The sequence below is a fragment of the Hemitrygon akajei genome, chromosome 16, assembly GCF_048418815.1.
Source record: "Hemitrygon akajei chromosome 16, sHemAka1.3, whole genome shotgun sequence".
Classification (NCBI taxonomy): domain Eukaryota; kingdom Metazoa; phylum Chordata; class Chondrichthyes; order Myliobatiformes; family Dasyatidae; genus Hemitrygon; species Hemitrygon akajei.
In genome coordinates, this window is record NC_133139.1 from 86,714,165 (window position 1) to 86,739,550 (window position 25,386).

General features: G+C 42.9%; 1 protein-coding gene across 2 annotated transcripts in view; it reads left to right on the forward strand.

The window, feature by feature from the left end:
- The first annotated feature begins 3,786 nt into the window (after window positions 1–3,786).
- Window positions 3,787–25,386, forward strand: part of LOC140740255 (cysteine protease atg4da-like) — a 41,610-nt gene continuing 20,010 nt past the window's right edge. The window contains exons 1-4 of one of the 2 annotated variants that reach the window (XM_073069361.1): window positions 3,787–3,923; window positions 21,215–21,524; window positions 23,967–24,050; window positions 24,152–24,379. In XM_073069361.1, the coding sequence (XP_072925462.1) occupies window positions 21,308–21,524; window positions 23,967–24,050; window positions 24,152–24,379 (529 nt within the window). In that variant the 5' untranslated portion in view covers window positions 3,787–3,923; window positions 21,215–21,307. Of the gene's footprint in view, window positions 3,924–4,081; window positions 4,395–21,214; window positions 21,525–23,966; window positions 24,051–24,151; window positions 24,380–25,386 lie in introns of those variants that run through there. The other variant, XM_073069362.1, reaches the window with a different exon arrangement.

Consider the following 25,386-nt stretch of genomic DNA (forward strand, 5'->3'; position numbering starts at 1 on the left):
GTGTTGCTTGAATTTCCAGCATCTGCAGATTTCCTCGTGCTTGTGTTAATAACCTACTTACATCTATTTTGCTCCCGATTTGTAACAATGAAAGTGAAAGTGTTATACTCTGTCCCATCAATCAAGTCATTAATATAAATAAATCATTCAGAGTGCAGCTAAGTTTATTAAAGCTTTTCATTGGTAAAATTCTGCCAACCCGAAAATAGTCCATTTAATTCTCAAACTTCAATGTCTTGTTGCACTGCCTGTACATCTGTTTGTACACTTCCACTTGTCCAAGTTTTGTATCAGCAATATACAATCTTCACGTTCTTAATGGAAAACATGTGAGCTTGTTATTTTGCAATGGCAGTAGCAGTTCTCCCTCAGAGTCCCCTAGGGTTGATGATAACTTGTTCTTACTGCCATTGATTGCCAATGTGTCCCATGGAAATCTGGAAGGTAGGTGGAATTTAAGAACATTAGAAAGTTTTTGATAAGAACAGGCCATTCGGCCCAACACAGCTTGCCAAACTCCTATTCACATAGTGTGTTGAAATAACTATCGAGTTTAGATTTCGAGCTACTACTGGCAACTACACAACTATGTAGTTTGTTCCATGTGTCCACAAGTCACTGTGTAAATAAATGCTTCCTGATGTTAGTCTGAAATCTCCCTTCAACCAGTCTCCAGTTATGGCCATAAGTCCTTGTTCATAGATTAATTTTGAAGTACCAGCTGGCATCCACCTTACTTATACCTTTTAAAGATTTTAAACACTTCTATCAAGTCTTCTCTCATTCTACATCAACTTAAACTAAAAAGATTTAATTATTTCAATCTTTCTTCACAGCTCATACCCTGCAGACCTGGAATGAGTCTAGCTGCCCCTCCCTGGACTGTCTCTATTGCCTTAGCATCCCTCACACAATATGGAGTGAAAAATTGTACACAGTACTCAAGGTGTGGCCTCACAAGCGCATCATACAGCTTCAGGAGAACATCTCTAGACTTGAACTCCACTGAGCGCATTATTTAGCCCAACGTTCTATTAGCCTTCCTTATCGCCTCTGTGTATTGTCTAGATGTTGACCGTGATGAGTCTACCAGGACACCCAAATCCTTCTCATACACGCACTTTCTGACTCAGGACCTCCCATTGTATATTTAAATTTATTATTTCTACTTCCTACATGTAATATTTTACATTTACTTACATTAAATTTCATCTGTCATTTATCTGTCCACATCTATATTTTGTTTAGATCCAACTGTGTTGATTCTTCTGCCTGAATGTTATCAGCCTGTCCCCCTAATTTTGTGTCATTGGCAAACTTGATTCAGATTTGAATTTTAAATCGCACATAAAGAAAGTGACCAGAGCAGGATTTCTACACTTAGGAAATATTTCAAAGGTGCATCCATTTCTGTCACAAACTAATTCACACCTTTATATTGAATAGATGAGATTATTGGAATACACTTTCTACCAGCCTTCCAAAGCAATCTATTGACAAACTTCAACTCATTCAGAACACCGCTGCTCGGCTTTTAACCAAAACCAGGATAAGGGGATAGATCACCCTGTTCTAGCTACTCTGCAATGGCTTCCTTATCTTTCAGAACTGATTTTAAAGTCTCTTACCTGTTTTTAAAACTCTCAGTGATCTGGGTCAGAGTACATCACAGAATCAATTTTGTTTTATATTTCTGCCGAGCTCTCAGGTTTTCTTCTGCCAGCCTCTTAAATTTAAACAATCTCCCTCAAAAGATTATTGGCAGGTCAGCTTTTTTAGAACTATGCGTCTAAGCTGTGGAACTCAATACCTAAAACTATAAGATCGATAGATCCTTTATTGGTCCCAAAGGAAATCACAGTGTCACAGTAGCATTACATTTGCACAGGTATACAAATATTTGAAAAGTAAGAAAAATAAATAAGTTACCTTAAAAATAAGATGTACAAGATTTCCACAGCTAAGATTGTAATACAAGAATGACCATAATATAAGTAATGGGTACACATTCACACCGTCCAGGTAAGAAGAGATGGTAGTATTACACAGGCTGTCCACGATAGCAGAGTGTGGTAAACAGAGATTAATAACAGTCTGACAGGAGGGGGTCATCACTTCCCTGGCTATAGGTTGACTCATTATAGAGCCTAATGCCCGAGGGTAAGAATGACTTCAACTAGCGCTCTTTGGAGCAGCGCAGTTGTCTTAGTCTATTACTAAAAGTGTTCCTCTGTTCAGCCAAGGTGGCATGCAGAGGGTGAGAAACATTGTCCAGAATTGCCGGGATTTTCTGTAGGGCCCTTTGTTCTACCACAGCCTCCAGTGTGTCCAGTTTGACTCCTGTAACAGAGCCAGCCTTTCTAATCAGTTTATTGAACCTGTTGGCATCACCTGTGTTGATGCCATTGCCCCAGCACACTACCGCATAGAGGGCTGTACTGGTGATGACAGACTGGCAGAACCTATGAAGGAGAGGCCTACATACTCCAAAGGACCCCAGTCTGCTCAGGTAGTAGAGGTGACTATGGCCCTTGTATTTCTTCAGCTGTCCTTCGATTTTCAATGATGACTGAGGCCTGGGCAAGGTTGTTTGGGAGACCGGCAGTTGCCCAAGCTGCAAGTCTCCCCCCTCCATGCCACTGATGTTGTCCAAGGGAAGGGCATTAGAACCCATACAGCTTGGCACTGGTGTCATCACAGAGCAACGTGTGGTTAAGTGCCTTGCTCAAGGACACAACACGCTACCACAGCTAAGGTTCGAACTAGCGACCTTCAGATCACTGGACCGATGCCTTAACCACTTGGCATTCTTGTACACACTCTCTGTGTTGGTGCTCCATGCAAGTGTGTCACCCAGGTGTACCTCCAGGCCCTCACCATCAGTAGTAACGGAGCAGTGCAGGCTCGGTAAGGGATGCAGACACAGTTAACAGTCTACTGTCGAAATGAGGCCACACTCAGGTTGGAGGAACACCACCTTATATTGTCCGCGTACCCTCCAACCTAATGGCATGAACTTCAATTTCTCGAACTTCTGGTAATGCCTCCCCCAGTCCTTCACCATTCCGTATCCCCTTTTTCCCCCTCTCAACCTTATCTCCTTGCCTGCCCATCGCCTCCCTCTGGTGCTCCTCCCTCCTTTTCTCGTCTCCATGGCCTTCTGTCCTCTCCTATCAGACTCCCCCTTCTCCAGCCCTGCATCTCTAAGCGAAATCAACTTCCCAGCTCTTTACTTCACCCCTCCCACACCCGGCTTCACCTACCACCTTGTGTCTCCCTCTTCCCCCCACCCACCTTTTAAATCTACTCTTCTTTTGTTTCTTCAGTCCTGCCGAAGGGTCTCACCCGAAACGTCGAATACTGTATTATCCAATCGATTGGTTTCCTACCAACCGGCAATAGCACCGCTTCACCTGGAGTAACTCCAGTCCAAACTCTGTAGAGATGGATTAATTTTGTTGACTGAGCAAGGCCGGGTATAGTGGTTAAGGAGCCTAGCAGTGACACATGGTGTTGCTTAGACGGCATATTTCATCGTGCCTGGTATGGCTAAATTAATCAATTAAGTTGGTCCGCAGCCAACATTACTCCCACCCATTTCCCGGGCGGTGACCACGAGTGCGTCCTGCTGGCGCTGCTGCTCCTCCGGGCCCTGGGGTGGCGCTGCTGCTCCTCCGGGTCTTGGGATGGCTCTGCTGCTCCTCCGGGCCTTGGGGCGGCGCTGTCGCGGCGAGGGGCGGTACGTCGCTCAGCGGATGAAGGTGCCACTCTTTCTATCCGTCGTTAGGGAACGGGTGTCCGCTTCCTCAATCTGATATCGGAGCAGAAGCCGAATCAGCGATGGGCTCAGGAGCCATTTTAACCTCCCACCGCCGCAGCGAAGCTACCGCACCGCCTCAGTAACGAGGAAGAAATGGGTTAGGGTGAGTGCTTTATACGATTTGGTCATCGCAAAGCTTGGCTCCGGCAACCAGACGCCATAGCGGAGGGGTGTGTCCAGCGGCGGTGATTGGCTGTTCGGCCGCTAATCAAATGTTTATCTCCCCTGTGATTGGTCTTCGGAGGTCTCAATCATATCTTGCACCAAAGTGGGGATAAGTTTGGATGCGGTGACCTTTAGTTTTGTGGTGTGGGCCCGGGACGGGAGCACGGTCCAGTATTTCCACCTACGTCATGTTGTTATGCTCCTCGTTACTTTAATAGTCAATGGAGCGCCCAGGAGTACTTTAACAGACCATCAAATCGCACTGGCGTAGGTTTGAGATGTTCACAGGATTATCGCAGCTCCTATTACACAATCCAGTTGGAGATTTGGGTGAATTTACAACCTTAATTTCAATTAAAGTATTTCCTTTCACGGGATGATCTTAAACCAGTTACATCTGTAACCGAATGTGAGTTGTTTTTTAAAAAAATATTGACCGCGATGCATCTGTTTCTTAGTGCCAGTGTTTCACAACAGGTGATGGTGTGTAAATTGTAATTACAGTGTTTATGAAGCAATTGGCGCAGGTTATTAAGTGACCCACGAATAAATTCTATTATCTCCTTCGTTCTCTGGGTGGGAGAATATTTTTGATTTCGTTTTAAAGGCCGCAATTTAGAATCCAGCAGAGCAGGCAGGAATTGCGGCTTGTATAGACGTTAATTGTAGGGGGAATGATTGTGAGGGAACTGTATTCCAATTGAGGGTTATAAATTCGAATAATGAATGCCCAACAAGTCAGGCCATACTAAAGAAGAGGGAAATGTAGTTAGTGTTGCAGATAAATGACGTACAACCGAAGCAGGCAACTTTGATACGAAGGAAGAAAGTAGGCTGAACGTTTTGATTTCACTCTGAACATCTGCAATGTGGCCAGGTGGAATGCAGGGTGCTTTGCTGGACCTCAGTGGAAAAGAGGTCAGATTGGAGAGAGAAAGAACAAAGCTGAAGGACAACTTGATGTTTAGAATCCCTTAGAAGCTAAATGCAGCTACTCGTCATCCAGTCTACCTTTAGGTTCTCCGATGTAGAGACCACAGTATGAGCGAGCAACAGATTCAGTAGGCTGAGACCCTTCATCAGGAGTACTGCCTGACCTGCTGAGTTCCTCCAGTATTTTGTGTGTGTTGCTTTAGATTTCCAGCATTTGCAGATTTTCTCATGTAACGGATTCAGTATACTAGATTGGAAAGTGACTATCCAGAAATTTAACTTGGTTAACTCTCCTTCCACATCTGCTTCCTAACATGAGTATTTCTGTCATTTTCTGTTTTTATTTTAAACTACTGGCATCTGCAGGTGTTTGGTATTTATTTAAGGATCCCATATTTATGAGTGAATGGGTCAGTAGAAATGGTGTCTATACATTAGAGAAAGATAATGGGGCTGAGTGAAATATCCTCCAAAGTAGCACAAGGAAGAGATATTTATCTACGATATTAAACTAGTTATGGCCTTTATGTTTTGACTTGTCTGTAATTTTCTAGCAAAAATTAATAATTTCTATTAATTTGTCATGAGTCATGATAATGAAGTTATTGTGATAGAATGACATGCATCATTGCAGAACTCTGCATTGGGTAAGCACATTGTCTACCAATGTTTTATTTTAATGAAATATTCTTAGACCATAACAATAGTTTCTGAGCTATGAAGGGTTTCATGTGCTTTCATAGCTTTTTGTGTTGTAACACCATGATCTGTTGCACATAACTAAGATATTTTCTTCTAACGTGTTGGGAAATTGTCTAGCTGGTCGGATAGTGTTCATGGAGAAAAGAATCGGTTCCCAATCCCTTGCTCAGCGGCATTGGTTTGTGGCATAAAGGAGGTTTAAAGCCATGGAAAGCAAGGACTTGTTTGCCAACCCTGGGATAAGTCAGTTGAGTTTACAAAGCACAGAGATCGGAGTTATTGGGACGAGGCTGCAGTGAACAGGAGTGAAATCACAGATGGGTTTGGAAATGAAGATAAGAATTTGAATAATTAATACTGTCTGACAGCATTGCCAATGTAAATCAACAAGCATAAACTCAGTGCTCTATCTCCCACTATGGTTCAGTATTTATCTTAAGTCTGCACATTTCATTCATCAGCTTTTCCTACCGCAATGTTTTAAGATTTGAGGTTAGTCTTGTGAATCTCACAATACACATTCTTCTCTATTCTCCAAAACTTTTTTTTAGTTTTGTCTCTTTCCTACAATTTGAACATTAGTTCTAAAAACATTCTCAAAATAAAAGCTTTGAGCCATCATTAAGCTGAGCTTTTTCTCCCTGTTATTTACAGTTGAGAACTGTTCTGCCTCATATTATCTACCTCTGTCAGTCAAAGGATAACTACCGGTATATTCTATGGAAGACACCAGTGTTGGCACAAGAAGAACAGGGTGAGCTGTCTTAATGGCTACCGTCGTGTAGCACACACATCAATGTGATGAAGTGTTTAAGAGGTTGGTTATGGTTAAAATTTAATCCTGTCTCAGTAAGGACCTGAACCCACTGCAGTTTGCTTGTTTCCAGCAGATGCAATCTGATTGATCTTAATGTGGCCTTGGAATACCTAGACAAGACTAATCCTATTGTTAGTTGACTGTGGCTCAGCGTTCAATACAATCATTCCTACAGGTCTGATCAAAAAGCTCCAAAGCCTGGCCCCCTATACCAATCTTTGCAATTGGATCCTCTTTATTTCCTCACCAGAAGACACCATTCTGGTGTGGACCAAAAATAACATCTCACCTTGCTGACAGTCAGCACTAGTACACCTCAGGGATGTGTGCTTAGCCACTGCTCTTCTCCCTCTACACCTATGACTGTGTGGCTAGGCACAGCTCCAATGCCATCTATAAATTTGCTGACCACACAACTATTGTTAGCAGAATCTCAGATGGTGATGAGAGAGTGTACAGGAGTGAAATATATCATGTAATTGAGTGGTGTCACGGCAACAACCATGCACTCGACATCAGTAAAACCAAAGAGTTGATTGTGGACTTCAGAAAGATGAGGGAAGAGGGATCAGAAGTGGAAAGAATGAACGATTTCAAGTTCTTGGGTGTCAGCAGTTCTGCAGATCTATCCTGGGCTGAACATATTGATGCAGTAATTCACAGTTCTTGGTTTTTATTATTTTACTATAATGTACGTCTGCCATAAGGTTAACCAATTTCATGGCGTATGTGGTGATATTAAACCTGAACATGATGCTGTCCTCACAAGGTGCCTTAGTGTAGTTTTCAGCAAATGTTATAAATTATATTTGGTAAAATGAGTTCTTAAATGGTGCAGTTTTGAGCTGCCAGGGATGAAGAAGGTGGCTGTCTGGTTGTTTTTAGTGTGATGGAATTGTGAATTCGCGTAGCATTAAGTTTTCTGCTGTCAGGCTATGTGAGAGTAAGAATGAAGTCCTTAGTGACGACCATTTTCAAACCTGTAATAACTGAATTTACTTTGCTTGAGTATGTTATTTCTGAAAATAATTTTACTCTGTACTGACTGTACATATTACATTACCAGGCTGTCATGGTACAAACTGAAATTAACCCAGTTACATCCAACATTCATGGAGTTCATATCTGTAGAATGACTAGTTCTCCACAAAGAAGTCCATCTATTAAATACTATTATTTAGTATTTAATTTCCTGGCTAGTGTCTTAAATAAGGTAATTTATCCAAATATCTTTTCGTACTTGCCAATTACATCTGGTTATTGGACCACCGAGGTAAATACTCATTGTCTCAATGTTCCTGTCTTCAAGATACCCAGACTGTCTATACAGACAAAGTCTGCAGTGTTCATGTTTTAGAATCTAGTGGGGATCATGGCACGCTGGGACATAAGTGTGGCCAACTTCTAGCCTCATCTAATTGGATTTAACTTTAAGTGACTGTATTTCTGCCGAAACACACACAAAATGCTGGAGAAACTCAGCAGGTCAGGCAGCATCTATGGAAATGAATAGATAGTCGATGTTTCAGGACAAGACCCTTCTTCAGGACTGAGAAGGAAGGGGGAAGCCACCAGAATAAAAAAGATGGGGAGGAAGGGAAGGAGGCTAGCTAGAAGGTGATAAGCGAAGACGGGGGTGGGGATGGGAAAGGTAAGGGGCTGGAGAAGGGGAATTTGATAGGAGATGAGAGTGAACCATAGGAGAATGGGAAGGAGGGGACCAAGGAGATGAGAAGAGGTAAAAGGTCAGAGTGAGGAATAGAGGGGTGGGGGGGGGGGATTTATTTACCAGAAGAAGAAATCGATGTTTATATATGTGCGTAAAAGATATACAGACTATGTCTGTGTCCAGAGTGACAGGACTTGGAGTGTTATTGATATTTGTCTTTCTTTGGTTGAGCTGTTTCAGGAAGAAACTATTTCTACTTGCTTCAGCAATTATCGTGATAAATGTAATGGGCACATATGGCATAATACATTTGCATCTATGAATGGCCCCTGCTATCTATCACAGTATTTCACCTTGATGAGGCATTGCCAACCTTAGCTGTGCTTCTTCTAACTTAGGATTATAATATTGATTGTTGGGATTGGTTAATGTGCCTTCATATTTACACCAAATCTCTACAGAATCAGAATATCATAACTAAAATGAGTCTAGTGCCCGATTAAGTCATAAGGAAGAGTAAATGTTTGTGATGGCATCCGTTAGTCTCGCGAGACCATGGATCTGCGCTTGGAAAGTCTTGTCCTCTCCAGGGCGCAGGCCAGGGCAAGGTTGTATGGAAGACCGGCAGTTCCCCATGCTGCAAGTCTCCCCTCTCCACGCCGCTGATGTTGTCCAAGGGAAGGGCAAGGGCCGATACAGCTTGGCACCAGTGACGTCGCAGAAGTTGCCAGAGCGAGGTTGAAGGCAACGTCGGACTGCCTTAGGGACTCCAGCTCCGGATTTGTCTTCAGGGTTTACTTCCGAAGCCTTTTCCATGAGCGGGTATGGCCACAAGGCAGCGGAGGTTTGAAATCAGAGTTTTCCCTCTCTTAGATAGACTGCCGTCACAGGCTGACGAGCTCCATCTACCCGAAGCACTGGCTTTAAGGTGCCAGGACTAGGGCAGGAGTTGGACTTGGTTGTCAGAGGCTATTTGAGGTGCATGCTGTGAGGAGCATTTTTAGGTAGTGGGAGCTTGTCCCCACCACCACCCTTTGGCTTGACAACCTTGTAACCAAGTGGTGGTAATTATTGGTAGCTCAGTTTGAGGCATTTGATGTGATGCTTGCTGAGTTTGGCAATTAGCTTGCAGACGTTCATCACCAGTCAAGGTGACATCCTTAGTGTGCAGTTGTTGGTGTTTTATTCTGAGAGTGCTCGCGTTTATATTGGCCCCTGTTCGCTTGCCTCAGTCCTGATTGGCCACCCCTTCAGTTGACCTTTGAATTCTATTGGCTTATGTTTCTTTAGCTCTTAGGGGTTAGTAGATGGAATTTATTTTGAAATGTTTGTTTATGGAGTTATCAGAGGACAACCACACTTGTAAAAATTCTCATGCCTGCTTCATGTTTGCCTGCTCCAGAACCAGCATGGTGTCCCTGTTAAAGTGGCGTTCTCCATCTTCATGTACCGAGATCAGTGAAAGTGGATCATGTCTCCACACTGCCAGTTAGTGTTAAAAACATGAGCCAATAGAATTTAAAGGGCAACTGAAGAGGTAACCAATCAGTATAGAGGCAAGCGAATGGGGTCTATATAAACACAAACCTTCCCAGAGAGAAACACCAACTGCTCACTGAGGATGCCACCTTGACTGGTGATGAAACGCCTGCAAGCTAATTGCCAAACTTGGCGCAAACTACAACATCAAATGGGTACATGTGTTCCAAGCTTAGATGTAAAATACAATCCTCATGGTTGGGTTTTGCTGCACCATGAAGGTAAAACATACATGCGGGACTAGAGTATAAGGAATAGGAGCAGGATTAGGCCATCTGGCCTATTGAGCTTGCTCCGCCATTCAGTAAGATCATGGCTGAATCTGGTCATGGACTCATCTCCACCTACTTGCCTTTTCCCTTTAACCCTTAATTCCCCTACTATGCAAAATCTATTCAACATTGTCTTAAATATATTTACTGAGGTAGCCTACACTGCTTCATTGAGCAGAGAATTCCACAGATTCACCACTCTCTGGGCAAAGCAGTTTCTCTTCATCTCCATCCTAAATCTACTCCCCCGAAACTTGCGGCTATGTCCCATAGTTCTAGTCTCAACTACCAGTGGAAACAACGTTCCTGCCTCAATCTTATCTATCACATTCATAATTTTATGTTTTTATAAGATCTCTGAATTCCAGTGAGTACAGTCCCAGGTGACTCAATCTCTCGTATAGTCTGACCCCGTCATCTCTGGAATCAACCTGGTGAACCTCCTCTGCACCACCTCAAAAGCCAGTATCTCCTTCCTTAAGTAAGGAGACCAGACCTGCACACAGTACTCCAGGTGCGGCCTCCCCAGTACCCTGTACGGTTGCAACATAATCTCCCTGCTGTTAAATTCAATCCTTCTAGCAATGAAGGCCAACATTTCCATTTGCTTCTTGAGAGCCTGCTGCACCTGCAAACCAACCTTTTGTGACTCATGCACGATACAAAGAGCCAATATTGTGTCAACACCATACTCCGGAACCATTGGAATGTTAACAATTTAACTTTGCTCTGTTGTGGCAATGTCCTTGTTTCATCCAGTCCAACTATGGGACTTGGGGCCCAGGTACCTGTGAACCTGGATTCAGGTGCACAGCTGTGTGGGAGTGATCCATCTAACATCTGTCCGAGGAAATGTCAGCTTAGGGGTTACTTTTATTTTTTTAAACAACTCCATAATCTAGAGTAATTTCTATTTGTTATCACGAGTACTGGTCCTGTAGGAGAATTGTTGTGTGTCGTAATGGGTTTGTGCACTTGCTGTTCTGTTAGGGATAGCTAAAGACCGCAGTCTTAATCCCTTTCCACTTCTGTGGGGAATATAAATTACTGGATTTAAGCATTAACTCATTCACACAGACTTTTGTCACCCTTTTTCTCATCATAACCCAGTCAAGAGGTAGCAGTAGTCAGCCCCCTTAACATTACTGATGGTATGATATCTTTTAGGCACCTGCGCTATTAATTGTTCCGCATAAGAGGGCTTTGCGGTGCTTTATTACCCATCCTCCCCACTGCTGTGGGGTATAGTAACTAATTCCTTGTTATGAATCACTTTTTCCTTTGGACAATACTATCCTGGTCTATAACTATATTGATCCAATGCCCAATTCATGCCCTGTGCTCTCATTCCTAATTGATTCTTCTCCATTAACATACACATCAGCTTAATTTGTCAGCATTCGACCTTAAAGTGTAAACATTGTCAATGCTTCAACCATTTCACTGTATTCCTGGTGTGCAAATAAACATTACCAGATTGATTATTCATATGAATTTGCAGCTGCAAATTGTTGGTTCTGCTGCCATAAGCAGTAGCTGTTTCACTGGCAGTTTACTGCAACACTTCCCACCACAGCAGACTTGCAACACTTTACTTTGTATTTGATTACTTTGTACTTTGTATTACCATTGAAATTGAATATTGAATTGAATTGAATGATCTTTATTGTCATTATAGGAAAGACGGCGGCACGCATGGACGCAGCGGCCCCTTGGGGAGTGATAAGTGTATCTAGTGTTTGTCCTATTTGTCCTAGACGCATAACATACAGTCGGAATATACTCGTTAACATCAGGGCAAACTATGTTGGGAAAACTGACGAGTTCTGGTGTGACATGGACAGTTTACACCGCTACGGACCACTACCTGCTACCAAGCCGGCTGCTTCCCGAGGGAGGAGGAAGCGAAAGCGCTGTGAGAGAAGGCAGAGGAGGGGTAAGAGGGCCGGCATCCATGCTAGGCTAAAAGCTAACCCCACTAGGCCACCGGTACCGTCCCTCCTGCTCTCAAATGTCCGCTCCATCGACAACAAGCTGGATGAGCTACGTCTGCTGTGAGAAACACGCAAGGAGTTTAAAGACTGCTGTGTGTATGTTTTCACGGAATCCTGGCTCCATGACAACATACCGGGCGCGGCGATACGGCTAGAGGGAATTACATCATTTCTTGCTGACAGAGGCAGCTAGCTCTGGTAAGAGCTGGTGAGGGGGGTCTGTGTATCTACATCAACAAAGACTGGTGTGCGAATACTACAGTAGCTGCTAAACACTGCTCACCTCTGGCTCAGTTTCTCATTGTGAAATGCTGGCTGTTCTATCTGCTGAGGGAATTCACCATCATGCTTGTAGCAGCTGTTTATGTAGCTCCCAGTGCAAATACTAAGGCTAATGCTAACGAAGCACTGGGAGGCCTACATGAAGCCATCAGTGAGCTACTGAATACACATCCTGACAGCTTTGTGGTGATTGCTGGGGACTTTAACCACACCAGCTTTTAAGTCTTTAGACTATGTTCCCCAAATTCCCGCAATATGTGGATTTCAGAACCAGGGGAGACAACACACTGGACTTGGTTTATACCAACACCCCACAGGCATACAAAGCAGCCCCCTGCCCCCATCTTGGCCACTCTGACCACATATCTGTCATGTCACCACCAGCATATAAACCACTGCTTAAACGTGTGAGAGCAGAGAAAAGACAGATAAGGGTCTGGCCAAAAGGAGCAGCCTCAGCACTACAAGACTGTTTTTTGCACACAGACTGGGACATATTCAAGACAGCAGCCTCCTATGATGACCATACAGACATTGAGAAGTATGCTGAGGCAGTAATCAGCTACCTAGCCAAATGCACGGAGGATGTCACTGATGAAAACCTTCACCGCACGTGGTTATAAAAAGCCATGGATGACAACAGAGCTGTGTTCACTACTGAAGGCCCGTGACACAGCCTACAGATCGGGGGACAGGAGTGTGCTTCGCTCAGCCAGGACTGCGCTTTCACTAGGGATCAGGAAAGCGAAAAGGGCCTACACGGGCAAAATACATGGACACTTCTATGACACAGGTGACACCAGACGGATGTGGCAGGGAATTCAAGCTCTGACAGACTACAAGATCAGGCAGAAAACTGATGACAGCAACGCCTCTCTTCCAGACAGGCTCAACAATTTCTTTGCATGCTTCGAAGCATCAAACACTACACCAAGGGGGAGAGCCAGTCCCTTCTTACCATCTGACCAGCCGGCTCCAATTATTGATTCAGAGCACACACGGAGGACCCTTGCCAGGGTTAACCCACGAAAAGAGGGAGGTCCCGACAACATCCCTGGATGTGTGCTCAAGGAATGTGCTGATGTATTAGCAGATGTCCTAACAGACATTTTCAACATCTCCCTTAGTCAAGCCATTGTCCCCAGATGCTTCAAAACCTCCACAATCATCCCTGTAGCAAAGAAATCAGTTGTAGCCTGTCTGAATGATTACAGTCCCGTCGCCCTGACCCCCATAGTGATGAAATGTTTTGAACGGCTTGTCAAGCCTCATATCACAGCCAGCCTCCCCTCATCGCTGGATCCTCTACAGTTTGCTTATCATCCCAACCGCAGTACGGAGGACGCAATATCCACCACACTGCACACAGTTCTCTCTCACTTGGGCAATAAAGACACTTATGCCAGAATCCTGTACATTGATTTCAGTTCAGCGTTCAATACCATCATCCTGCAGAGACTAGTGGAGAAACTGTCGCTGCTTGGCCTTAACACTGCCATGTGTTGCTGGATTCTGGATTTCTTGACAGAGAGACCACAGTCAGTCTGTGTTGGCAGGAACATCTCTGACTCCATCACACTGAGCACTGGATCCCCACAAGGCTGTATGCTCAGCCCACTGCTGGTTACAGATTCAAGGAGAACCTGTTCATTAAATTTGCTGATGATACCACAGTGGTGGGGCTCATCAGCAAAAATGATGAAACAATGTACAGGGAGGAGGTCAAACACCTAGAGAGCTGGTGCAGTGACAATAACTTGATGCTTAATGTCACCAAAACCAAGGAGATGATCGTCGGTTTCAGACGGTCTCAGCCTGAGCACACACCCCTCAGCATCAGCGGCTCCACAGTGGAGAGGGTGGAAAACATCAAGTTCCTTGGGGTGCAGATCTCGGACAATCTCACCTAGTCCAGGAGCACTACTGGGATTGTGAAATGGGCCCAGCAGAGATTGCACTTTCTGAGGAAACTTAACAAAGCATCACTCTCCACTAACATCTTAACTACATTCTACAGAGGCACGGTTGAGAGTGTGCTGACCTTTTGCATCACAGCCTGGTACTCCAGCTGCAGTGCTGCCGACAAAAAAGCCTTGCAGAGGGTGGTTAGGGGAGCAGAGAAGGTTATTGGGGTCTCCCTACCTTCTGTACAAGACCTCTTTCAGAGACGATGCCTCCAGACGACACGGTACATCATTAAAGACCCCTCACACCCTCTCCATAAACTGTTTGTTCTTCTGCCATCAGGTAAACGTTACAGGAGCATCAAAACTAAAACCACAAGGCTACTAAACAGCTTCCTCCCACAGGCAGTCAGACTGCTAAATAGCTGCTCTACCTGACTCTGCTTTGGACACTTTTAACTTGCACTGGACACTTATAACTTGATTTTAACCGACATGTGGCTGTTGTGTTTTACTATTTATTGTTGTGTTAACTATTTATTGTTGCTTTTGTTATGTTATGATTGCACTGCTCCTGGGAAACGCTGTCTCATTCTGCCCTGCAGAGCTGATGTATGGTTGGAATGACAATAAAGTTTTTGAATCTTGAATAGATAGAATTAAACTCTGGCTTCCTCTCAGGCAATCAAAACAAAGCAGTAGATAAAAACAAGACAGTAATAGATAAGTAGCAAAACTACTACTGCTAGACAAGTAGTAGTAGTATCTGAATCTAGTACTTCTCTTGTTGGTGACAGTAGTGGCTTTTGTTTGGCACTTTGCCTCAGTCGGCACCATTGCCAAACATTTGCCTGGTAATGGTGAACTTTCAAAGTGGCCAATTGTCTATTCTAAAACAACACACACAACATGCCGGAGGAACTTGGCAGCTCAGGCAGCATCTATGGAGAGAAATAAACAGTTCACATTTTGGGCCGAGTCCCTTCATCAAGACTGTTGTACTTCTCTTGTATTCTGTTATAGTTCTTAAAATTCTGTTGGCTCAGCTGGCATGTAAAATATTGTTCAAGTTCTATCTTTTGCAATGAATTTCCAAGCTCCACACAGTGAATGGGCTGAGTATGCAGAATGTGTTTCCGTTATACCAGATCTTCCCTCAGTTTCAAACTGACTGATAATTTTGGGTAGTTGTGTGCTGCTAAGCTTCACATTTTAAAAGATACAAGAAATGCTGTTCAGTTCCTTTATATTCTAAATGTTCTACAGGAAAGACTGAAAATATACAACAGGCCCAAGTATCTCTGAAAAGAGAGTTTACTTTCTACTTTATAGAAGAACCATTTCTGATGGAAAAGTTGTTGAACTGAACCAATACCTGTTTCTTTCCTCACAGAAGCTGCCTGAGTTCCGGTGAGATGGCAGCGCACTTGGGCATGGTGGCTTCTATGGGGTTAACCAAAGGACTTATTGTCTTTCTTTAAAAATATATTTTGCGATCGCAAGACCCTGCTGGATATTAAGAACTACCCCATTGGTGAGTTGGTCATTGCCGGAGAAACTGTACGAGCTGGGCTGGGTACAGACCGTGATGTTGCCTGTGACAGAAGGGTGTTGATACATGAGGGAGCTGCGCAGTCTAACAGTGAGAGATCGTCTGTCATTTTTCTTTTGATAGAAAGACCTGATGCTGCAAGTTCAACTCATGGGTTTGTTTTGACGAACGACAGGGGAACTCAGTCGTAATGAGCTCTTGGCCTCAAGTGGCGGTGTTGCAGTGCGGGAAAGGCTTTGGAGTTGGGTGCTCCGCTGGAGTGCTGGAGGTAGTGTGGCGTGACACCATGTTGGAGATAGTACCCCCCCCCCGTTTGCTTGGTGAAAAGCAAGCTATACGGTCTGTCACTGCAGACTGTTCAGACCTTTGGATTTCTGTGCACCTGTGTTTACTGTTGTCTTATATGACTGCGGCTACTGTTTTGGACCATGGCCCTGGAGTAAAACTGTTTTGTTTAGCTGTGTTCGTGTATGATTGAATGACAATTAAACTTGATTTGTTAAACATCTCTAAACGTTTTGTTTTCAGATTTCCAGCGTCCAGAAGATTTTGCATTTTAACCAGTATTATTGGCTACTGAGTAACTTCCGTGTCCTTAACTTTTGTCATATAGCTCCATGGTCTGATTGTGTGGTGGCATCCCTCGGTCTCGAGAGACCATGGATCTGCGCCTGGGCAGGGTTGTATGGGAGACCGGCAGTTGCCCAAGCTGCAGGCCTTCCCCTCTCCACGACACCGGTGTTGTCCAAGGGAAGTGCACTAGGACCAATGCAGCTTGGCACCGGTGACGTCGCAGAGCAATGTGTTGTTAAGTGCCTTGCTCAAGGACACAAACACACTGCCTCAGCTGAGGCTCGAACCAGTGACCTTCAGGTTACTAGTCTGATGCCTTGCCCACTAGGCCACACGCCATGGTCTGATTATATTTACTAAAAACAAATGGCTTGTGCTACGTACCCATGGGTATCTTGTACTTGTCACGTGACAGTGGTGTTGAAGCTATACTGGACCTAAGGTAATGGTCTTGTGCTGGTGGAGTGATGTCATTTTCCCACCAGTAGAGGTCATGTGACAGTTTTTTCAACAGGGTATAAAAGGAGGACCCCTCCCTGTGAGGAGGGGCAGTTCGTGGCTGGATTTGCCATTTTGACTCCATGCCACTGCGTGGTCCAATATTATGACGCAGTTCCGTTGAAAGGTGGAGTTTTATTTAATGCCTAAAGTTTAAAAGGTCATTGCTGGCAGTTTCTTCATAATACTGCCAGTTAAAAATCAGTGGAGAGTGAAGATCGGAGTTCGGGAGCTAAAAGATCGAGGAAAGTCGAATTCGACGGTGAAACAGGTTCGACCTTGTTTGAACCTCATTCGGAAGGAATTTGTTGGCTGTCTCCGTGTTAGCCCCTGTGATAGAGCAGAAAGTTTCTGTTACTGGGTTTCTGGGAAAGTTTCGCCAAGGAAAGGTCAGTGCCTTTAAGCCGTTTCATTTTCATCGTCGTAAATTCTCCAGGAAAAGTATAGTTTGACTGGGAACCGCAGCAATACGATGTGAAAGAGAATTTAAATCGTCTAAAAAAGTCTCTCCTTTAATGTAAGCATTTTGAACTCTCGCAGTACTACTTTGAAGAACTGTTTTTGTAGCATTGCTTTAAGAACTGTTTTTGCTTTATCCTTTTAAGATATGCTCAAGCTGCCGCACAGCAGCTGATTTCCAGTTGCGTTAGTGGTTTGTTTACTTTTGGGGTTTGTTTTTCAGTGTTTAATAAACGTTTTATTTGTTATAAAAACCCTGCCTCACTTGTATATTTATTGTTGCTGAATCCGTAACACTTGTGACTGTTGTATTTAAAGTCTTCAGAATGTAATCATAGGCATTTTTGTCCCAAACATCTTGTGAAACTCGCTATTTGACTGATGGCATCAGAAGGCACACTTTGTTTTCTAAAGTAGGTTGTTGCCATTTTAATGCTCACCGGCTTGTATTGCAATTGCAATTACACAATGGTTTTGGGTAATGAAATCTAAATATTATTCAACCATTTGAATTTAGTGACAGATCAGGATGATACATTACATGGCATAGATGGTGGTCCTGTCGTATTGTAGCTCTTAAGAGCATGAAATAGTAGTAGGAGTGTGCATGTGACCCCTCGAGCCTGCTTCACCATCTGACCTTGGTTTCAAGTCTGCTTTACTGATTTTCCCACCACTCTTCTCTCTCCAGTAGTTCAAAAATATTTCTTTCTGAGTTAATATATTCAACAACTTGCCCTCCACTTTTTCTAAGCTAAAGAATTATAAAGGTTCACAACCCTCTGAGAGAAAATACACATACATTGCCCTTCCTATGGTTTTCTGTGGAATATAGATGGTTTGAAGCATTTATAATGGTGATTGGCTAAGACATGAATTAAGCCAATATTTTGTTTCTACTGGCTGATCGCTCTGGAGCAAGGTGACATTGTTACAAAGTTAAACTTAGCACTTCTAGGACAGAGAACTCTCTTGATGGGAATGGGCAGGAGTCTGCTGGTTCTCGAGTCGGGTGAGCTCGAATAAGTGTCGCTTCAGACTGTAACATCGAAATAGCGAGCTGTTTGTCACCCCTCTCGCTGTGCAAAGGGTGACACCTTGTTAGTGAGTGAGGGAGTGAGTCTGTGGCATGTTGAGTTGTTGGGTGAGTAATCGTTTTTGTTAGACTGCAGATCACGGTCTCTTCTTGAGGGCTTTGTTATTGCTGGCGTGGTAGACACTGATGCTTCCTGCTGGAACAAGAGGGCGTTGGAGGGAGGGTTGATGCTTGTGAGTGGGAGGGTGGGGGCTTTGGGGTTCTAATGTTTTTCTGTCATTAATTCTTTGGGGTTTAATTCTGTTTCATGGATGTCTGTGATGAGCAAGAATTTCAGGTTATGTACTGTAAACATTCTCTGATTTTAAATTGAACCATTGAGAACGAGTTTTTTTAAATGAGGTTTCAAGCAGTGCAATATAATACAGAATTGCTAATAGACCATGTTAATGTTTCAGAACAGGTTAGATGGGTTAATGGTGTAAGTGGAGCATGATGGGTCCTGGGCATCAAATCTTTAAAAACAGCACATTGTATACAATTGTCCACAGTACGTTTCAGAGAAGTGCTGTGGTACTGTTGAGGGAGAGGAGGCTATCAAGCCCAGGAACACACATCATTGTAGTAAATCTGCAGCAAGTGGGTGACATCTTCAAACGGAGTGATTGCAGTTTTCAGTTAACTTGCTCAAACATGCTGCAATAGTCACAAAGTGGTGAAGGTGTAGGTTTGTTTTATAGATGTAGAAAGACAGGTTAATCCTAATAAATCCAATGCTAGAAACTGTAAATGACAGTAAAGTATTCACATGAAACATTGTCACTGAAGCTTGGTGAGAGATCATGGCCTCAAATGGTGTGATTTTTATCTTGGGCACTGGAGAGACACTGAAGCTGTTGTAAAATTCATATTCATTATAACAAGCAGACATTCTTTAGGAGACCCTTTAGGTAGAGTCTCCCAAACTCAAAGGATATCACATTTTTATACCTTTAAGGTCAAAGGTAACAGCAGTTCATTCGATACAATTTCTAAAGTTACAGTTGTTTACTTCAATACTTTGAGTCTGACAGTTTATTTGAATATCTACAATGGGGGGGCACCTTTGAAGGTTTAAACCTCTTTGCTGCCACAAATTAATTCCCAAGGGCTTCCTAAAAGCTTCTGAGGAGGCAGAAATTCCAGACACACAAAGTTACTGCTATAAGGGCTGCCTCAAGTACACAAATATGCCTGCTATCGATTGAGCAAACGTGTCTTTGAGCGTGTTTGATGCCCTAAGTGATATCAGCTTGGTCTACAAGTTCCATCGGACATGGTCATAGTGGTGAAAAATAACTTGTCCTATGTTGCTTGGTTTGATGTAGCCAATTAACATAACCTCAGTCTTGCATTTGGCGGATGCATACTAAAACATGTTACGGTCACTTTATGAACCAAACCAAAGTAGGCAGCGGCCTGTTCTCTGGAGAGCGTACTGTTTATTTAAAACGCTGTCCTTTTAACTTCAAACTCAATACTGCTTGCAATTTACGTTAAGAACTGAAAATATGTCTGCTATATTCACATAATTTCATAACTCTTGAATCCTAAACAGATGAAACTCCAACAAGCTTTTAACTAGAGTTGGAAAGCATAGATGCATTAAAAAGGAACCTAGATAAACTTTTGAGTAACAAGAAATAGTGAGGTTACACAAAAAAAGCTGGAGGAACTCAGCAGGTCAGGCAGCATCTGTGAAAAGGAATAGTCGACGTTTTGGGGCGAGACCCTTCATCAGGGCAAGAGGAGAGATCAGTGTGGGTCATAAATGTAAGCCTTTGAGATGAATTTCTGTATTCAATGTGGCACCCCCTGCACTAATCAGCTATGTCCTTCTGTGGGTGATATGCTCAAAGGATAGGTAAACAAAGATAGTCTGAAATCTTGTGAGGCAGAGATCGCAAACACCCAGCATTGGTTGAGTCCTGAGAGGGAGGCACTTGGCTAAGATTTTTATTACCTCCATCACCTATCTTCTTCCTAATTAATTGAAGACAGTTAATTTTTCAGCTGTAAAGATTAATCCAATCTATTCTCCCTAATTTTTATTGCCGTGCTGTGTTTAGAGTATTTCCAGTGTTTTGTTTCTGATATTTGCACTTTTGAAGGTAGTATTCTTTGAGCAGACACAAACATCCTGTTAATGGTAATAGGAAGTTGACCACTGGATGTGGTGGTAATGTTCAGTTGTGAGTGCATGACTGTTCATTGCTGATGTATGCAGAGATAGTTCGTCAGCACTTGAAAGCGAAACCCTTCGCAAATGTTAGAACAGAATTTGAAAGGGGAAGGAAAATGGCTGACCAAGTGAAACTTTTAAGCACAAGGGTATACAAGCCTTTAGCCTACTGTGTGTTTCTCTGAGTTACACACTCAGTGGCCAGTTTTTTAGGTACCCTAGAACACCTGGTCATTAATGTGAATATCTAATCAGCCAATCATGTGGTTGCAACTCAGTGCACAAAAGCATGCAGATATGGTTAGATGGTCAGTTGTTCAGACTAAACATCAAAATGGGGAAGAATTTAAACTAAGTGATTTGACTGGAATCATTGTTGCCAGACTGGGTGGTAGGATAATCACTGATCTGGAATTTTTACACAAAACAGTTTCTAGGATTTATTGAGAATGATGTGAAAAATGGGGGGAAAAGTCCGATGAGCAGCAGTTCTGTGGGCAAAAATACCTTGTTAATGAGAGAGTTCAGAGGAGAATGGCCAGACTGGTTCAAGCTGACAGGAAAGTGAGAGTAACTCAAATAACCACACATTTTAACAGTGGTGTGCAGAAGAGCATCTTGGAATGCACCACATGTTGAACCTTGAAGTAAATGGGTTACAGCAGCAAAAGATTACACTCAAATTCCACTCCTGTACCTAATGAGTGCCCGCTGAGTGTAGATCTGTCACTTAATTGCTATACTTTTGCTAATTGTGTATATTCTTTCCCTTTTCTAGGATTTCCTTGTTTTAATTCAAATGGCCAAGAGGCAAAAGAATCGATGCACTGCTCACCAATGCTGTGTCTTCTGACAATTAACTACATGACCAATGAATTCTGTCTCGCCTTCCTCCGTTCAGTTTATCCAGAGCCAGGAAGACTTGACTCCCCCAGATACAAAGAGCCGACTGCACCCAGGAGCCAGTGAGCAAGAGAACAGCTGGAATGGCCATTATGATTTGCCAGAGAAATCCCAGCAGAATGAATCCGTTGATGTGGACAAGATTAAAGTTAAGCTGATGACAGCCTGGAACAATGTCAAATATGGTGAGGGTACTATCAGACCTTCAGTACAGTGTTTCTTACTCTATTTCCCATTCTGTCTTGAATGTACTACCTTATTTTTATTGCTGTGGTATATTTACTGAGCTCCAATACCTTTTTTAGGTGGTTGTCATGATTCCCAGTTTAATAGCAGATACAAGATATTTAGTCAACGTTATATGGATACTAACTGATCATTGCTGCCCTAATGGTCTCTGAGAGCTTGCATTAAACTCAATGGCCACTTTATTAGGTCAAGGAGTGCAACCCTGTGCAGTCTTTTGCTGCTGTAGCCCATCCACTTCAAGGGTGGACATGTTATGTATTGAAGGATGCTCTTCTGCACACCACGATTGTAACACGTGGTTATTTAAGTTACTGTCACCTTCCTGTCAGCTTGAGCTAGTCTGGCTATTTTCCTCTGAACCTTTCTTATTAACAAGGTGCTTTTGCCAAACAGAACCGCCGTTCACTGCATTGTTTTTTGCACCATTCTCTATAAAAACTAGAGAATGTTGAACGTGAAAGTCCCAGGAGATCAGCGGTTTCCGAGATACTCAAACCACCCTGTTTGTCACCGGTGATCGTTCCATGGTCACAGGCACTTGGATCGCATTTCTTCCCCGTTCTCATGTTTGGTCTGAACAACAACTCAATCTTTTGACTTTGTCAGCATGCTAAATATTTGCATCAATGAACAGCTGTAAAGTGGCTACTGAGTATATGTGTGTACAGCAGAACATCCCAAAGTGCCTCATAGAGGCACTTTGACATGTAAGTAATAGGAAAATTAGTATAAAGCTTAGTTAGCAGTTGGGAAAAATGAGGTTTGGGTGGGGAATGCTTAAGAATGCGACAGCTGAAGAAGTTACTGCTAGTGGCAAAGCAATTGCTTTGAAGGCTGAGTAGTGTGCCATAATTGAAGGACCATGACTATCACAGAAAACTATTAGTCTGGGTCCAATTGAAAGGAATGTGTGCACTATGAAGGGGATTTGAAAATGGCTGAGAATTTAAAATTAGTTGTTTATCTGGTAGCTTGTATGCATTAGTGAGAATAGGGATGGATGAAGAGTATTTGATGAAGAGTTCGATGATGCACTGCAGGGTTTTAGTTGACATGAGGAAATCTGCAGACGCTGGAAATTCAAACAACACACACAAAATGCTGGTGGAACACAGCAGGCCAGGCAGCATCTATAGGGAGAAGCACTGTCGACATTTCGAGCCGAGACCCTTCGTCCTGTTTGGGGTTTTAGTTGACTTCAAGTTTGAGGAGTGACAAAAGGGAGGAGGCTATTGGATTGGTCAAGTCAAGGTGACAAAGGTGTGAATGAGGGTCTCGGCAGCTGTTTAGGTGAGACAGGATCTAGTTCAGACAATATAGTGAGATGGGTGTCTCATAGTGGTACTGGTCGTACAGTCAAGTTCAATACAGTCATTTTTGATAGCGAGGTTGCAAACAGTCTGATTCAATCTTGGATCAGACTGGTGGAGCCAGTGACTAAAGAATAGATTTTGTGATGGAGACAGAATGACTTAGTTTTACTAATTATTTGGTGGAAGATCTTGCTCATCAGATATTAGAAACAGTAAGACAATTTAGAGAATCTGGGAGAGGAAATGATAATTACTTAGAGCTGAGTATTGCCAGTGTGCATATGGAAACTGATATCAGGTGTGTAATGGGACAGGAATCAGATATGGGGACTACGAATAGATTAAGGAAATACTTGTTGGGGTGGCATGGTAGTATAGTGGTTAGCACAATGCTTTACAGTACCAGCGACTCAGGTTCAATTCCTGCAGCTGTCTGTAAGGAGTTTGTACCTTCTCCCTGTGTCTACAAGGGTTGTCCCTGGGTGCTCCAGTTTCCTTCCACAGTCCAGAGAATTACTGGTTGGTAGGTTAATTGGTCATTGTTAGTTGTCCCATGTTTAGGCTAGGATTAAATCCGGGGACTGCTGAATGGTGTTGCTCACAGGCCTGGAAGGGCATACTCTGTGCTGCATCTCAATAAATAAATGGGTAGCAGAAAATGCTGGCAAACTATTGACGATCTATGAGACTTGATATATTGGGAATTCTTTTATAGCAGGACTTTGCTTCAGTTTTTGTTGTTTACAGTTAAATCTTTTTCTTTAAAGTGTGTACTGTGATTGTGGTCAAAAAACTGCCATGGAAAGCCTGACAGTGAATTCAGTGCGTACACAATAGTGAGATTTAATGCGTTTTCAACCTTGGCACTTAATGATAGCATATTAACCAGATCTGAGGGTCAGGGAGTTTCTGAAACAATTCTATTGTGTTTTTGCTGATGATTCAGTTGTATTGTGTAATCACTTTTAATATTTTTCCCTTAAATTTTTTTTCTGCATGATGCCATCACATGATATATAAAAATTATCTTTTAAGAACCAGCTGTATTAACTGATGTCTCTGCAGGTTGGGTAGTGAAAGGGAGAACAAATTTCAGCAAAACATCCCCGATTTTTCTGCTGGGCCGGTGCTACCAGTTTGAATCAAAAGGTAATTTGTTCATTTATGTGTCTGGAACATATTGTGATGTTTTAACCATCGATAGCTGTCAGAACTACTCATAACAAAACTGTCTGTTTCCTTCCCATTAGCTGATCCAGCAGACACCAGTCGTGAGGCACGAGACAACCAGAATGCTGCTTCTGCAGCAGTGGACTTGTTTCGGAAGGACTTTGGCTCTCGAATCTGGTTGACGTACCGCCGTGAATTTCCACAGCTGGAGGGTTCTATCTGGACGACGGATTGTGGCTGGGGTTGCATGCTGCGCAGTGGACAGATGCTCCTTGCTCAAGGGCTTCTTGTGCATCTTCTGTCTCGAAGTAAATTGTTGTCTTTATCTTCTGATTATTATTGAGGTGCAGTTTGCAGGAGTGACGATCAGTCACCAAGTGCCTACCTTTATTGTTAAGTGCCTGAGAAATGAAAGCCTGCCTATCTACTATTTTACTGATGAACATCATTTCTTCTACATACATGCCCTTTCCTATAAGTATCAATCTGTAGTTATTATTCCTGTCTGATTTTTTTTTTCTTGCATGCCCAAGGTACAAAGTCAAACTCTAGCCCTAGTTGCTTGCCCAGTTGTGATCACCAACTAACAATGCAGACCAAACGTTAGAAATAAATCTGACAGGTAATGCACTTGTCCACATTACGGCGTATACTTTCCCCTCCATTCTGTCAGCATATCGCAAGATATGAAAGCCAAATATTGAAAAGTTTGGGAGTTCCTGAAGGAATGAACCAAATGAATGATTTGAAATCAATTTGTAAGTAAACTTCTGCTTAACTTCCTACATCTGAGGTGAGCTTCAGAATTGAATGCATTTGAATACAGTGGATTCTGGTTAATTGGAACACTTCAGGACCAGTGCAGTTTGGCCCAATTAAGTGGCTGCCCCAATTAGCTACCATCTAACTGAGTAACAAATTATGTATTTAAATGAAATACTGAACAAATTAGAACACTATCAGTGCTACTAAAGTATTATAAAACTGTTTTGTAGTTCCTAACAGCTATTGATGGAGGAATTTATCAGGTGTATGGGTGTGTCTAGGGAGGGTAGTACCTCTGGCATGTCTGTTCTGGGCCGCTTACTCACCTTTTGTCCCCACTGGACACTCAACTCTCATTGACCTGTGGCTCCAATTAGCTGTTTGCATGCAACAGTGGCCACAGTACAGAATACCAATTTGTTAGGCAAGCTAGTATTAATAATAAATACTTTATTGATCCCATGTGGGAAATCCTTTTGTTACACCAGCAACATTTAAAAACACTTAGCAGTGTGCAGACTTAGCTAATAATAAAATACAGAATAATAAT